This window comes from Coregonus clupeaformis, chromosome 30 (assembly GCF_020615455.1).
Source record: "Coregonus clupeaformis isolate EN_2021a chromosome 30, ASM2061545v1, whole genome shotgun sequence".
Classification (NCBI taxonomy): domain Eukaryota; kingdom Metazoa; phylum Chordata; class Actinopteri; order Salmoniformes; family Salmonidae; genus Coregonus; species Coregonus clupeaformis.
The window spans coordinates 14,819,253-14,834,511 of record NC_059221.1 but is presented as its reverse complement, the minus strand read 5'-3'; the positions used below and the strand labels follow the sequence as shown (position 1 = coordinate 14,834,511).

Genomic DNA, 15,259 nt, shown 5'->3' with positions numbered 1-15,259 from the left:
AGACAAATTCACCTTTCAGCAGGACATTAACATAAAACACAAGGTCAAATATACACTGGAGTTGTTTACCAAGACGACTTTGAATGTTCCTGAGTGGCCTAGTTAAACTTTTGACTTAAATCGGCATGAAAATCTAGCAATAATCAACAACCAACTTGACAGCTTGAAGAATTATAAAAAATAATAATGCCCAAATATTGTACAATCCAGGTGTGCAAAGCTCTAAGAGACTTACCTAGAAAGACCCACGGCTGTAATTGCTGCCAAAGGTGATTCTAACATCTATTGACTCAGGGGTGTGAATACTTATGTAAATGAGATATTTCTGTATTTAATTTCCCCCCCCCAAAAAAATGTGAACATGTTTTAACTTTGCCATTATGGGGTATTGTGTGTACCCCATAACAAATACCAACAAAATGTAGAATAGGTCAAGGGGTATGAATACTTTTTGAAGGCACTGTAGAACCTTTTTTAGTAAAGGGTTCTTTAATCTCCCTTTAACATTTTTGGTTCATAAAACACTACTTTTCAGTTACTTTTCAGTTGTATCTCCCTCTCTAGGGCCTATACCATAAACTGAACATCCAGTCCTTTCAGAAGAGTGCTTCTGGGAGTGAAATATTGTTACAATAACATCATCCACTTTATGGGCCATGGCCTAATGACCTCCAATCTCTAGCACCGATGGAAGTTATATTTTACGTAGTATTTTTTGATTGATTCACTGTCAATACGTTTCAACTGTAGGCTTATATAACTTATAAAACTGTTATATTCCATTTCTCAAAACACATGATAAAAACACAATATACCTACACAGTATACTGCAGTGCACTGTTACAATTTTCCATCTGAGCAGTACAGTCTCATTATTCCCTACATTTCCAGGTGGTGCAATATACTACAGTTTTAATGGAACATTTTCATGATTCCTGTATCTGCTACAATGCAATTGGACCCATCGAGTTCTGCAATAATGCCATAGTTTTGATCCTACTGAAATCCATTTTAGCCTACGCTCAGCAAATGCAACCTTGTTGTCCACCCAGGCAGATTGTTCAATATTGACTTCGAAATTGGACGTCTGTCCATGTCCTGAAGACGTACATACATGCCTTCGAAACCGGCCACTAGGGGCAACATGGAGTTCTATTACCATCAAGTAGGCCTGGTGTTGTGGACAGGGGTGGTGGATGGACGTAATCCCATGACTTCGGATAAGAAGGTTGCGTGTCCAATCCCAGTGGTAGACACTCATTTTATTGTATTTTTTATTTAACCCTATCTCAAACATTAACCTTTAACTTCTAAATTTGACGTTTGGAGAAACGAATCTGAAGTCAAATGAGTAAAACCGTGAGAAGGTTGAGTCCACCATGTAAAATGCTATTTATGTTAAATAATATCTATAAATGCTTTATAAGTAACTGCAGTAGGCCTAATTACAATTGTTAAATGTAGCCTATGTTATGATGTTTATAAAGGAATAACCTTAATTGTATTGACAACTTTCAAGTGCCTATAATTTTATAATATTGAGCCTTGGATGGCAACTTTTCTACTTGTAAATAATTCACACACACACACACACACACACACACACACACACACACACACACACACACACACACACACACACACACACACACACACACACACACACACACACACAGATGCCCATAAGCACACAGGCCAGACATGGTGCATCTGCCCCTCTTCTGGAGGTGAACGGACACACTAGATTTACAGACGTATGACACACCCTCCTTTCCTCTGGTCAATGTGAGAGCGAGCAGCCCTATTTCCCCTATCACTGGAACATGGGACGTGACCCCTGTTTCAACTCAGCGCCTTTATGCAGCTGCCATGACTGCCGTATAAACAGACTACACCATCCCCATCACAATACTCTGGAGTCAGACCTTTCGTTAAAAACCAAATTGGTTGAAGAAGACACTCATCTTGAACAAAGGGGAGATGTTTTGGTAGCCATAGCCATTTACTAATTTAAATCTACAAATATGCACCGATGATCATCTTAACTGTTTTTTTATTTTTTTTTATTTTGGATATATGATTTCGTTACATGCTTTCCACTTCTTTTAACAAGTTTATTTTCGTTGTTCTGTCCGCCAAGAGACTGAGAGAGAGAAGGATGCCTTGCCAGAGGCCTGCCATAAATCAACGTTCTAGAGTGGAATGTTCGCCTGGATTCCCCGGAATCATACGGAGAGAAACATTCTCAATACTCTCTAAAGACTTTGAAGAGACAAGATTCACAATGGCTTATCTTTTGCAGGAATGCTATCAAATCATTAGGCCTACACTCCAAAAATATAGGCTCCATTTGTACAAAATGCAACATATTCTTTATTTACTTTTTGGGAATTCATCATACCAATTTAAATAAATTACAAACAATTAAACAAATACAAAATCATTCTGAAAAGACTGGTCTTAGCCTGTAGCTACAAATAAAACATTACATCTGAACTAGTGCGTAATTGCTTTCAGAATTATTTTAGTGCGTAATTGCTTTCAGAATTATTCATATTTCCAGTATCTAGCTATATAATCTACTTTAAAACTAGCATTCTTTGTAATTACATTAAAATTTAGATTTGATAGAAAGCTATAACTCTTAAGTAAGCTTTCAAATCAAGTTGAATATACACTAGGTTGCAGCTAAGGTCTGTGATGAGACAGCTTCTATTGTTTAAGTCATAAGAAAAAAACTTTTAAAAGTACATTTCCTCCATAATTTCTGTGCTGTATCAATAACATTTTATTTCAATGACCGTGTATTGTACATTTTTTTTGCATCCTCGGCCTATTGGAGTACCCTATAGGCAAAGTCCAATGAATTAATTGAAATTACAACCAGATGTAAAACAATAATGTTTAATTTTTTTGCTGATTGTGTTTACTCAAATAATATTGGACAATGTGAAAATAAACGTATTGTCACACATAACCTCTGTGCAACCCCTATTCTCAAATATCTTCAGGGCACCTAAGGTCAGGTGAGGTAGCTATACGTAGATGCTGATAAATGGTACAATTACTATTCTATAGCACGTGAAAGGTATTCATCGCTTACAGAACGGTTGTGCGTAAGCTTCCTGTTTGCTACAAGATATTTGTGCCATGGACCACAATAACTGTATGGGTTTGATATATATTTTAGGGGCAAATCAAGCCATAGGCCTATATCTAAAATCGTTAATTGTATGTTATGATCACACGACATTTTAAAACCGTTTCAGTGTCGAATAATTGTAAGAGGTCCTGTTGAACCTCAATTATCTAAATATTGTTAAACATTGGTGTAATTACAAGTCACCATTCTCGTTTATATGTACACATTTATACCTAACACATACACACACATATCACATCTAACCAGCACAGGTTGAAGCATCTCTACTGAGTGTGATGCATGCTGTCGAGGTGTGAGAGGGTTTAATCAATGTATTCGTAGGCCCACTTCGACGACAGATCGTAGCAGACCAGTACGCAGTAAATCAGTGAACTGTAAAGAGAGGTTTAGGCTACATGAGGTACAAAACCTTCTAATAAAATACACAATATGCCTGTGTAACTTCACACACCTGCACAGTGCACTACTAGACCATTCACCTCAGAACGTCGTCCATCGAATATATTGGGGGATACAGTCCTATCCTGGTGGAGCATCCTATCACTGTCTCCATGAATGCCCACAAGTTGAAGACGTTAATTTTTGTATAATATTGTCACTATTTGAGATTTATCAAGGGAGGTATTAAAATATAGACTAAATAGTATAGGCTCAAATTAGGCTAGATGTCTGGACCGATCTCTTGCAGAATCAGTTTTGTAAATCAATGCTTTCGTTCATGGTTGTTCATAGAATCACGCTATTACCATATGGATTTAATTTTGTGATTAACTGACTTAAGAACGTTTTTTATTTTGGGGAGCATGAATCAAATACATGCCTTGGATTGAAACACATTTTAAATGGTTAATTTAGGCATATAATGCAGGAGCAAATGTCCACATAAACGTAGCCTACATATTTTTCAATATAATATTTATTCCAAAAGTAACGTTTACCCGTAATGATATTGAAGCTGTTATGCACCAAGATGGATGCATTTCACAAATTTTTTCCCCCCTATGTATAATTCTATAAATTGTAATAATGCATTCGACATGAGTAGGTGTAACACTCACATGCATACGGATCAGAAGCTCCAAAGTCACCACTTGGAAGTCCCTCAAATGTGTAAGATGTCCAAGGGGGCTAGGTCCTACACAATGGAAGAGAAGTGGCCGACAGTTCACCGCACTCTCGGGTCACCACTGAGAGCAACAAAAGAGCAACACATTCAGAGGTGCCCTTCCACCGGCCCCTCAATAGGCCCGGAGCAGAAAAACCCACAAAGGCCAACGCACTGACGAGGCCACGCAAGGACCGGGAACGACCTACGAGGGCACACACAGAAGGTACACGTATAGAGAGCCAGTCAGGTCACAGGGGTTGCAAAGGTCGGTCATCCCGGCTAAAACGGACCTAATGGGACAGAAAATGTGCCCTCCGACTGAACTCGGCCTTCTCGCGGTTCGTCCCAAACTTTAATAAAGTACCTTTTCAGCCTCGCGACATGGAGGCGACAGGTTTTAGAAAGAGATTGGAGGGATGCTGAGACTGTGGAGTAGCTACACATTCTCTCAACTGTCAAGAGGCCGGTTTCCCAAAGCATCTTATGGCTAAGTTCATAATCATCCTTAAGATGCTTTTGGGAAAACGGGCCCTGGCAGCTACATAAAGGCTCCTGGATTTCTGCATGGTGTTAAGTTAAATTTTTTGGCCTGATAGTTTTATTTCGTAAAGTTACTAGTTAGTGAGTTGGGTTTATTTCTTTGTGAGAGAGGCTGTTGCCAAATTAATATATTCAGGCCCAAATCATTTTACTCTGCGTCGCTAAGATTGATGGTTCAGAATAGGCTACCTCTCCCTTTGTGCTCTTCTGCCCCCCAACTAGCAAGCCGTTTTATAATTTCTATTCAAGTCACACATTTTAATAATCTATCAAATTCTTGCACTCTTTTCAAACGTGGCATGTTTTTACACCACATTTTGAGCAGGATAAGAAAAAGTTATTCCACAAATGAAATTATTTTTGGAGAACTGTTGACTGGATGGTCTGTTTCATCGTGCAAGACATGGTTACAGGAGAGCAAATGCGCAATATGAGTAGCCTATGTATTATTACAGATGCATGGTGACAAGAAGTCCACAACACTGCAATATAGGCCTATGGAAAATACCGCCAGGATGCTTTTGCAGTGTAGGGTACTTACCAAGCCCAGAGGTGACGATGACGTTGCCTCGAGCGCCACTTTTTAAAAGCATACTCTTCACTTTGACCGGGGAGGTCTCAGGGCCCAACAGACATAGGCTATTTTTAGAATGACAATTTGGTGAACATCTCAGACAACTAACATTCCATTTTATATCTGTAGAAATTATTGCATATTGAGAAGGCCTATGTGCTTGCATATAAAAACATATAAAATTATTGTTTTTTTCCAAGATATTCTAGGAAAATCTGAGGCAATAGGTCTTGCTCGTAGATTTGATCCTAGTACGATATTATGTAAGCTATAGTATCACTTATTGTCCACGATAAAGTCCCAGAATCTGACTTCAAATTATTGACTTTATTAGAAGAAAATTAAAGCAACCTGTAATTGGGGCAAAATGGGAATTAACAGGAACCCATACTAACAACACAACTGATTATGGGTCATATTTTGGCAATATGACATTGATTTCCAGAATTATGCGCAGCTATAGGTTCAGTAATGAGCAGGAAACAGGGCTCCAGACAGTCAGACAGTAGCCTATTCTACAGAGGGAGTCTGGTTGAGGGCCTGGTTGAATGGCTTGCCAAGTTAATTGAATGTCCTTGAGACTAATGAGCTAGCATGTAGGATAGGATGCATGCAGCCAGGCTATAACCCTTTATTTGGAGTAGAATCATGGATTATTATTGGATTAGGGATTAGGTCTATTGTGGATTGTTAGGAATTAAGGGGGAATATGAATGGTGAATCTGAATACACATGCCTACCTCGAGAACATTGCAAACCGACAACTTTGCCAAACAAATGTATAATGCGTTGTTAGGCTGAACTATAAAGTAAATACAGTACTTGGTAAATTGTGACATTCATATAATTTTGAAATAAGGTTCACCTCATCATAGGATGGACTTCTGTTATCAAAAACAATTACACTTGAACTCGGTTGGCCATGAATGAAATCCATACAAACGTGAATAAAACTAGTAGACACTCACTGTTTTATTGACCAATATGATTATCACAAATACACTAAACTCTGTTTATTGCATTTTACAATAACCTGCTAAACACAACGTCAACACCACAAACAAAATTGTCATTCAAAATCCTGTTTTTGAAATACGCGAGGTAATTCACGTTGCAAGATCGATGTTCCCATCGGTATGGTCCAGCATTTTTACCAAAAATAACTATGATAATAATGATATTCTTCCAGTGTTGCGCTTGAAATAAATATATTGTGCATTTCACCTTGGGCAGCAGGGCAAACGAATGGCCCACAATAACATTTAGATAAAATGTAGGCCTACATTTTTTTCCTTAATTCAAAACATTTTTCTCATAAAAACATCATCTTGATTCAGCATTACATAACTTAAACCCTGTGTCGCGTAAAAAGAATCCATCGGTATTCGCATAAATCCATGCTATATAACATGCATTTTATATAACTTTGGACTTAAATGAAACCACACAAATACCTACGAAAACAAAATATATACGATTCTATTAAATAATCAGTCATTTCTCTATCTCCATTGAAGTGTTTTTTGTTTTGTTCGCCTTATAACGTTGTAATATCCTCCCCATCCTCTCCTCCGGAAAGTTCATTTGGAATAACCGCACCAGTGGCCGAGGAAGTGGCGACAGCGCCGGTTGATGAGGTTGTGTTGGACCCGGAGGATATGCCCGTGGTGGAGGATCTCACTTTGGTGTTAGGAAGCCTATGGTCTTTTTTCCACTTCATCCTGCGGTTCTGAAACCAAATTTTGATTTGTCGTTCGGAGAGAACCAATGTATGAGCTATCTCGATGCGCCTCCGCCGAGTTAAATAGCGGTTATAGTGGAATTCCTTCTCCAATTCTAAGACCTGCTGTCGAGTGTAGGCTGTCCTAGACCGCTTGGAATCCGCTCCATTGTAATTCGGGTTCGCTGGAAAAGGGGAGAAGTAAATAGAAAGAAAGAAAGAAAGAAAGAAAGAAAGAAAGAAAGAAAGAAAGAAAGAAAGAAAGAAAGAAAGAAAGAAAGAAAGAAAGAAAGAAAGAAAGAAAGAAAGAAAGAAAGAAAGAAAGAAAGAAAAGCAGGGAAGGAGGGGGTAAACAAGAGTGTCCTCAACTGAGATATATGATGTGAATGGGCAGAAGGAATGGCTAGATATGGTAGTTATGGTGTTAGAAATAATCTAAATGGGAAGTTAAGAACTTGTCTATCTCTCTGTAATTAGGGGACACACATCCAAGTATGCGCTAAATTATTAATGCTAGATTACAAAGCGCAGTCTTTTTTCTTTCGTTTAATCTCTCCCCCTCTTCTCTCCATCGCGCACATAGGCTACATAACAGCAGAAGCCACATGGTGATACGGCTGCCAAGAGTATACCTCGGCTATAAAATTTATGGTGGGTGTAATTACCGACGCTGAGTCGTAAATCCGCCTCAATTGTGCCATTTCAAAAGCTTCTCCCCTATCGTAGCAGGGGCTGGGAAGGAGATGGGAGTTAGAGACACTGATAAAGGGAGGGAAAGGAGGAGAGAGGAGTAGAGAGTGGAGAGAGAGAAAAGACCAACACAGAGACAAGTTGCCTACCGGTGCTGATGTGAATTTTCTTCATCCATGGGTATACCACGGGCTGCTTGGAGGAGGCTGAGCTGTTTGGATGCTCCGGTGTAGCTTGGTTGCAGGCGGAGGATGCAGCCGGTGGGGTGGTGGGGGACATGGGCAGCTGTGGGGTCTCACATGAGGCTGGCTGCCCTTTCCCTGCAAGCAGGTGCGCAGTATGGGGTAGTCCATGTCCCCTTTGCGTGTCAGGTTCAGGGATGCTTGTACAGTTATATTGGCCCTCTTGGTAGCTCGCCCGCGGAGGGTATAACTCCTGATGGTGATGCTGGTAACCAGAGCCAGGGTCCCTTGCGCGGCTGTAATATTCGGGGCTGTGCTCGGGGATGTAGCTGTTTTGCGAATATTCCTCGCATGGAGGAAATTTCGGATCAATGTAGGTAGAGTCCATCAAATACGAGCTCATGATCATTAATTTCTGGAGTGGAAAATAATTTTTCTAGCTTTGTCGTTTTTCTGCTCCATAAAGCCCTCCTACTTGCGAGCAGCCCTGTAAAGTTACTTTTACCACGTGACCCCACGGCCCAATAGCAGAGTGAGAGGTAGTCCCCGGATAAGGAACCAAAGGTTTTCGAACATTCGGTCGCCATTGTGGGCATAATCTCTCTCTCTCTCTCTCTCTCTCTCTCTCTCTCTCTCTCTCTCTCTCTCTCTCTCTCTCTCTCTCTCTCTCTCTCTCTCTCTCTCACCAATGCAATTGATCAAAACAAACACTTCTTATGTGAAGTGTACGCTATCATTATAGTTCTATTATCATTATTATTATCATTATCATTATTTTTCAGAGATAGAAATGGACTCGCGCTTAATTATTATTGAGATCTTGCATTCTACATGCGATATATTAATGGATAATCGCACGCAAGATCTCAATAATAATTGGGTAGCCTACTGCAAGTAAAACAGCGGCAGGATTACCTTATTCACGAAAATAAAGGTAACCCTCTCTAAGAATATCCTGATGCTGCCTTCAAACAGTCCTTGAACGTTCGCGTAAATCATACATTTTATGCATATGTTCCAGTTCCAATTAAGCGCGAGTTTTTGAAATTAGAACTGGACCCATATCAGAACACAGAGGACACCAGAGGTACACCATACCAGTATACATGAGCTTTTTAGGTAACTACAACATCTTGAAGTATACTGAAGTACAAGTAAAAATGTAATACTTTGCATTTGAGTACTTTCAAAAACTGTCAAACACATTTCAATGCTTTTAAATAGTATTATGTAGATGTTAATGTAAATCACTGACATTATGGTTGAATATTGCAGTATGAAAATATATATTTATCTCTCTCTCTCTCTCACTCTCTCTCTCTGTGTATATTCATAGGTCTATACATTTGAATAAGAAACTACATTAGCATGAAATGGTGATCCAACTAGTAATCAAATCAGTATTACGTTACTCTGAAATGAGTCTCAGGGACGTTTTGTCCATCGTGGCTTCATCTTCAAGTGGCTGTCTAAGTGCACGTATATGAGTTATTCATTTGACATCAGTCCTAGCTTGCGGAGTAAATAACATCATCCATTACAAACCCCCATACACTGTTGTGTTCAGAAAAGTAAATAATTGCAGATAAAGCTGTCAATTTTGAGTGGTATCACTTGCCACAGATGCGTTACAGGCACAATTATACTGTAATTAACTGTTGGCCAAGTTTGTTAGTGGTTTTTATTCCATCCTTTAAATTATGCACGAGACCACACATCACAGGACATTAGGCCTACACATCATCAGTCTGTGACCTTTATGGCTTAATAGACTAATAATAATAACAATAATAATAATTTAAAATAAATCTATGATAAATGTAGCCTACTACTACAGGGATGGATTATAAGAAGATCATAAGGATCATAACACGAGGTCAATCACCTGCTTGCTAATCAGCGTCTAAATTCGAGGTAATAGTCTTCTTTTAGTCATATGTCAATATGATCTGGTGAAAATGATGATCTGTGGTCCTCTGTAGCTCAACTGGTAGAGCACGGCGCTTGTAACGCCAAGGTAGTGGGTTCGATCCCCGGGACCACCCATACACAAAAATGTATGCACGCATGACTGTAAGTCGCTTTGGATAAAAGCGTCTGCTAAATGGCATATTATATTATTATTATATTATATTTATATTATATAAAATGACATAGCAGGGCAGATGTTTATGGTTTGTTTATGTGTAGAGCGCGCCCGCCATTTCTATTACTTTTGGCAGCGATGTTTGAGGCGTTTTATAGGGCTGTAGAACGCAGTAGGCCTTAATCAGTCCTCTTTAAATGATCACTGGTTGCTTACATGTTTTACTGGTACAGACAGACTAGTAGTAGTAGACCTTTGCTTCCAGATAACCTACTGTACAAAATATATGCCTATGAACGTCCTTACAATGCCTAGGCCTAGGCTTCTTCTAGACAATCTTAGATTGTTTGTAGGTTAGACATATATTTTGCACACAGACTTCTTCTGACATGTATGGCTATTCGTGCCCTATTATTTATGCGAACACGTGATACAATACAGCTATATCCTACTGAATAGAAGCGATAGTTGAAGCAGACGAATATATTGACAGACGTGGGATTTCAGTAGCCCATGTATTCCTGTAGAGACGTACTTGCGATTGTTATATATTAACACAAATTCGGTTCTACAGGGTACATATAGACAACTAATGTGTCTTCCATTGTAGCCTGAAAAGAAAAGATCGAACTGCCATAATTCTGTTAGGTGAAAATCTGTCAGTAAAATATCTGCAGTAGTGACTCTCTCTCTCTCTCTCTCTCTCTCTCTCTCTCTCTCTCTCTCTCTCTCTCTCTCTCTCTCTCTCTCTCTCTCACACACACACACACACACACAGTCACACACACACGAAAAGAGTAGCCTGCCTAAGATTTTTTTCTCCATCAAATTCAATCAAAACCCTGCCTTTGAGGTTAGTCGCTTCTCTAAACTATGAATATTCAGCCACAAACACTGTGCACGGTGGGTAGCCTACAAAGCGCCCGAGTGACAGCACAGATGAAAAATAAGTTTCTATTGTCTCCAACGATTTCTTGTGCTCGCCTGCCTCGCTATTACCATACTGACCGCTCGGTAACCTCTATGGCTGCCATTCTAGGAGTTAATGAGAAGACGGAGATGAAAAATGTATAGTGCATGGTGTGAGTGTGACCTGTTTCAAGAATCTAAAGGGGCAAACATAGTCTACTAAGATGGTGAATAGGTATATTTAACCGAATAGCCTGGAAAACTCCAATTGAATATTCACGTTTTTATTAATGCACAATTAAAAGATGAACATGTTCAGATAACTTGTGAACAAGATAATGTTATAGATATAATATAATATCATAAATATAATGGAATGGAATAGAATCGGCATATGATTAGAGTTTTTGCACTCCCCCTCCCACTCGCCCCCGCCTTCACAGGCCCCGTGCACGTCCCCAGGTCCCCTCTCACCCAAGCTCCAGTGTTGTGGACGCATTTTAATATTCGTTAGACAGCCTGACCTGCGTTTCACCCCTCACGTTTGACTTCCAATAGTTCACTGCCAAGGATTATTGATGGGCAAAAAGCAATGAATTCTTTCTCCCCACAAATGGATTTCAGATCTCTCACCTAGTTCAATAACTAGTTATAATGTAGAACTACAGAAAAATTAGGCCCTTAGGCGAACTACTTTGATGTTTCATTTGTTCATGGGAAAAATTGTGAACCTTTCCTTTTCTTTCACAAGAACACCTTGCAGCATGTTCTCTTTCACAAACATAGGCTGCACACTGTAACAGAAAACGGTGAATTGTACTGTATATTGTGGGTATTATCAACAGTAATCTAATCTGAAACGTTTTACTGCAGTATACTGTAAATGATGGTGCATTGTGGGTAAATGTTGATGGTGGGGAAAGAATTGCTGTATTTCGAATGGCACTGTAATTCCACCCCAAGAATACATTATACCATACCGTATCTTTGGAGCGCTAAAAACCTTTTGACCACTAGTGTGGGTGCATGGTATTGTACTTTCTGTCTCATTTACAGATTTTGAGGTGTGCCTTGTAAAAGGCTATATTTGTTGCACCCATGAGTGAGAAAGCACTAACAATTTAACCCCTATGTGGTTATAGTGCCCCATCATCTAAATGTATAGGGGACAGATTGAGAGACAGCTAGTCTTAAACCTTAAATGGTTGAGCATTTTGCCTTGTCCTTTTGGTCTGTTTTGCCCTGTAGTCACTGCCAGTTTGGAAGCTTTTAAGGCCTCTAGAAGTGCAAGTGATATAAAACACCAAATATTCATTAATATACTGTAATGTGTAAACCCTTTACTTAGCAGCCAACCTGCTTGTAACGGTCCCTTGAAATTACAGTAAAATACTGCGAAATACAAACTCCTCCCCTTAATGAATTTAATTCATTCATTCATTCATTCATTCATCCATTCATTCATTTCGATTATGGTAGCATTTACTTTTTTACAGTATAATACAGTACATTTACGGTAATGTAATGTGCCATTACACATTACTTGCTTTGATACTGTATTTATATTACAGTAGGTGTACTGTAATATTAAATACAGAATTGTACATGCCACCTAGTTGCCTGTAAACTACTGTCAGATTCATAATAACCCCTTTACAGTGCATATCTGTAACACACGATATGCATGTAACACATATCTGTAGGCTACAACGTTGATGGTAGGATAACATAAGATCCGTTGTTCTTTCACTGAATGATTGTTTTAAATAGATATCTTTCAGAAAATTAGAACCCCACAATGTGGTGAGGCCACAATGTGTGAAATAATCTTTATGATGTTTATATAGTGTAATAAAGACTAATTGTTGTACAATGGAATTTGTGTACATAGGCCTAGGCCTAGATAAAACTAACTTCTTAGCATGAAAGCAAATAGCCTCATAGCTAGTTGCCAATATCACCTCGCCCAGTGCATTTCACTGGCTTGGCTATTATCAGGGAACACTGCCCCTCTCTGTTGGCTCTGCAGGAAAAGACCGAACGGGGCAGGTAGCCTACTGTTTGTGCAAAAATAATAAACAACTTACTGACACTGTACATCTCCCCTTCATTCTGTATCTGTCCTCGATTCGTTGTCTGCAAAATAAAATAACAATAAGAAATAAGATGATGAGTGGAGCCTATGATGCCGTCACAACAACAGAAGGTAATGTCATTGGACGGTCAGGATAGCCTGCAGTATTTTCAAATTGCATAACTATAAAACACAGTGGACATTTTCGTTTGGAAATGATCATTATCGCAATAAAAAAATAGGGAATTATGTAATAAATTAGCAGGTTTGAAAAGGCAAAATACTTGCCTATTTGTCATCGAAAAACAATCGACACAAACGAAGTCATATGACACAAATCCCCCTTTTCTAACGACATTCTCTCTTCTCTCTGAAATCTCCCTGAAATTTCAAATACATATTTTTTTAAATAGCCAAATAGGCCTAGGCTATAACTTTCCCCATTAATAGCAACAACGTTAGTGTCCTTGACTATGTATTGTTTGTTGTATCTTTTTTTTTTTATTGCCACTTTATCCTTCCATTTTCTTCTCTCTCATCCCCCCGCCTCCCAGTTTATTTCTAATTGAGGTGAGGTGTCCCAGAAAAAGCCATAACAAGTGTGTGATCTTCTAGAATTGGGGCCGATGAGAGACATTAAGGACAGGTCGGTTTGGGGTTGTTAAACTGGATTTATACATTTGGCATTTCCTTGGGCAAAAGTTATATTTATAGAAATCCCTAGACTTCAATTCAGACCAAGCTGAATAATGTTCAATTGTCAAAATGAAGATTTTGTCACCGCATTGGGTATATTCAAGCCTGAAGCATAAACGAATATGATGGTACATCATAAAACTTGCAATATCTACAACTGGAACTCGCACTCTTAGTTGAAAAATAACCGTTTTTTTTCTGTTATGCATCTCTCTTACATTGGCAGTTTTTGGCACTGAAATTAAGACACTGGGAAATCAAATGAATGGCATAGGCCTACTTGTTCAATCGTGTTTAATTCAATCTCATAATGAAATTAATTAATTTCATAAAGTGAGATTAATATAATCTGAAAATATTACAGTATAACAAACCATTAAATCAAGCATGCAAACAAATACAAAAGCATAATATAGTTTTCTGTTAATCTACAAATATTTGTTGGCTTCTGGAGGTGGGTTCCTCTAACAAAAATAACGCAATGTTCTAATTGCCTCATAACTCTTACCTGATCTAAACTAGACAGTGGTTTTCTTATCGGATGAGTATTTGCCAATCATTGTGATACCATAGATGGAATACAGTCAACCAGAACCGGTACAGTAAAGAATAACTGAGTTTAATAACAGTGAAGAACTTAACTCCATCCCAATGTATATAATGCAGGTGAATCCCATGTATAACGTCCTTATTCCCTATATGGATGTGGAGCATGTTAAATAGCACCCCCTATTGGCTGTGTATCATTGTTTCCCCCTCTCTTCATCTAACAGGAAGTATTGGGTTGCTACTCAACATGAACCCATCAACTCACTGCATCATCAGGCCTCAGAGTTCCTCCTTGACCCTTCTGTGAACTGACCAGGAAAAACTCTGGGCCATAATTACAAGCTACAACATGGGGCCCAGAGTTCATTGGCAGGTCACACGAACATGGAAAACTCAAGGCAGCAGAGGATCTGACTGGCAAAGGATCTTACCAATATCAACCACACAACTTTCCCAAGTAAATAGTGACAGATACAATATTACAATGGGACTAAACTTTTTGCTCTGCTACATCCAGTTTTGGCTTCAGAAACGTCCAGAACGTTTCCACCACTTATAAAAAATAATCCATTCCTCAACTATAAAAACAAATATAAAATCACAATCATGCATTGATTAAGGGATGGATGACGTTCATCCAATGGACTTCTACCATGACAGGTATCAATTGGGCTGCCCTACAAAGTCATTAAATATAGTATGACAGATTCAGCAATATCTCCTTCCCTATCCCACCAAGCCAAACCTGCAAGGTGGGTTGTCATATTTATTCAAGTAGAAACTAGTTATTTATGCACATGACCAAGCTCTGGAACCTGACTGCAATGGTTTGGATAGCAGCTGTAGCCTATGTATAGGACTATGACATCAACACACACACACACACACACACACCTACAGAGTCTCTCTCTTGGGTCTCTGACAACTATGTAACATATTGTAGCATAAAGCATTTGACCATTGTGCAG

At 38.9% G+C, this 15,259-nt stretch overlaps 2 protein-coding genes across 12 annotated transcripts in view; both read right to left on the bottom strand.

The window, feature by feature from the left end:
* LOC121545828 (homeobox protein Hox-C10a) overlaps positions 1 to 15,259 on the bottom strand; it is a 78,516-nt gene that overhangs the window by 15,822 nt on the left and 47,435 nt on the right. For 3 of the 11 annotated variants that reach the window (XM_041856673.2, XM_041856671.2, XM_041856678.2), the window contains exon 2: positions 13,060 to 13,108. The exons of 7 other annotated variants lie outside the window; for them this stretch is intronic. The gene's annotated coding sequence lies outside the window, so the exon portion shown is untranslated. Of the gene's footprint in view, positions 1 to 4,221; positions 4,350 to 13,059; positions 13,109 to 15,259 lie in introns of those variants that run through there. One more of the 11 variants, XM_041856677.2, reaches the window with a different exon arrangement.
* Positions 6,334 to 9,968, bottom strand: LOC121545830 (homeobox protein Hox-C4a-like). The gene is made up of 2 exons (XM_041856685.2): positions 7,945 to 9,968; positions 6,334 to 7,290 (listed from the first exon to the last, which is right to left on the bottom strand). The coding sequence occupies exons 1-2, from the start codon at positions 8,384 to 8,386 to the stop codon at positions 6,923 to 6,925; spliced, it is 810 nt and encodes a 269-aa protein (XP_041712619.1). The 5' UTR covers positions 8,387 to 9,968; the 3' UTR covers positions 6,334 to 6,922.

Excerpts from the sequence above, each read along its gene's own strand:
- LOC121545830 (XM_041856685.2), bottom strand. The coding sequence starts at position 8,386 with ATGATCATGAGCTCGTATTTGATGGACTCTACCTACATTGATCCGAAA. Across the intron at positions 7,291-7,944 it reads GAAAATTCACATCAGCACCG|CGAACCCGAATTACAATGGA; the intron begins GTAGGCAACTTG and ends CCCCTTTTCCAG.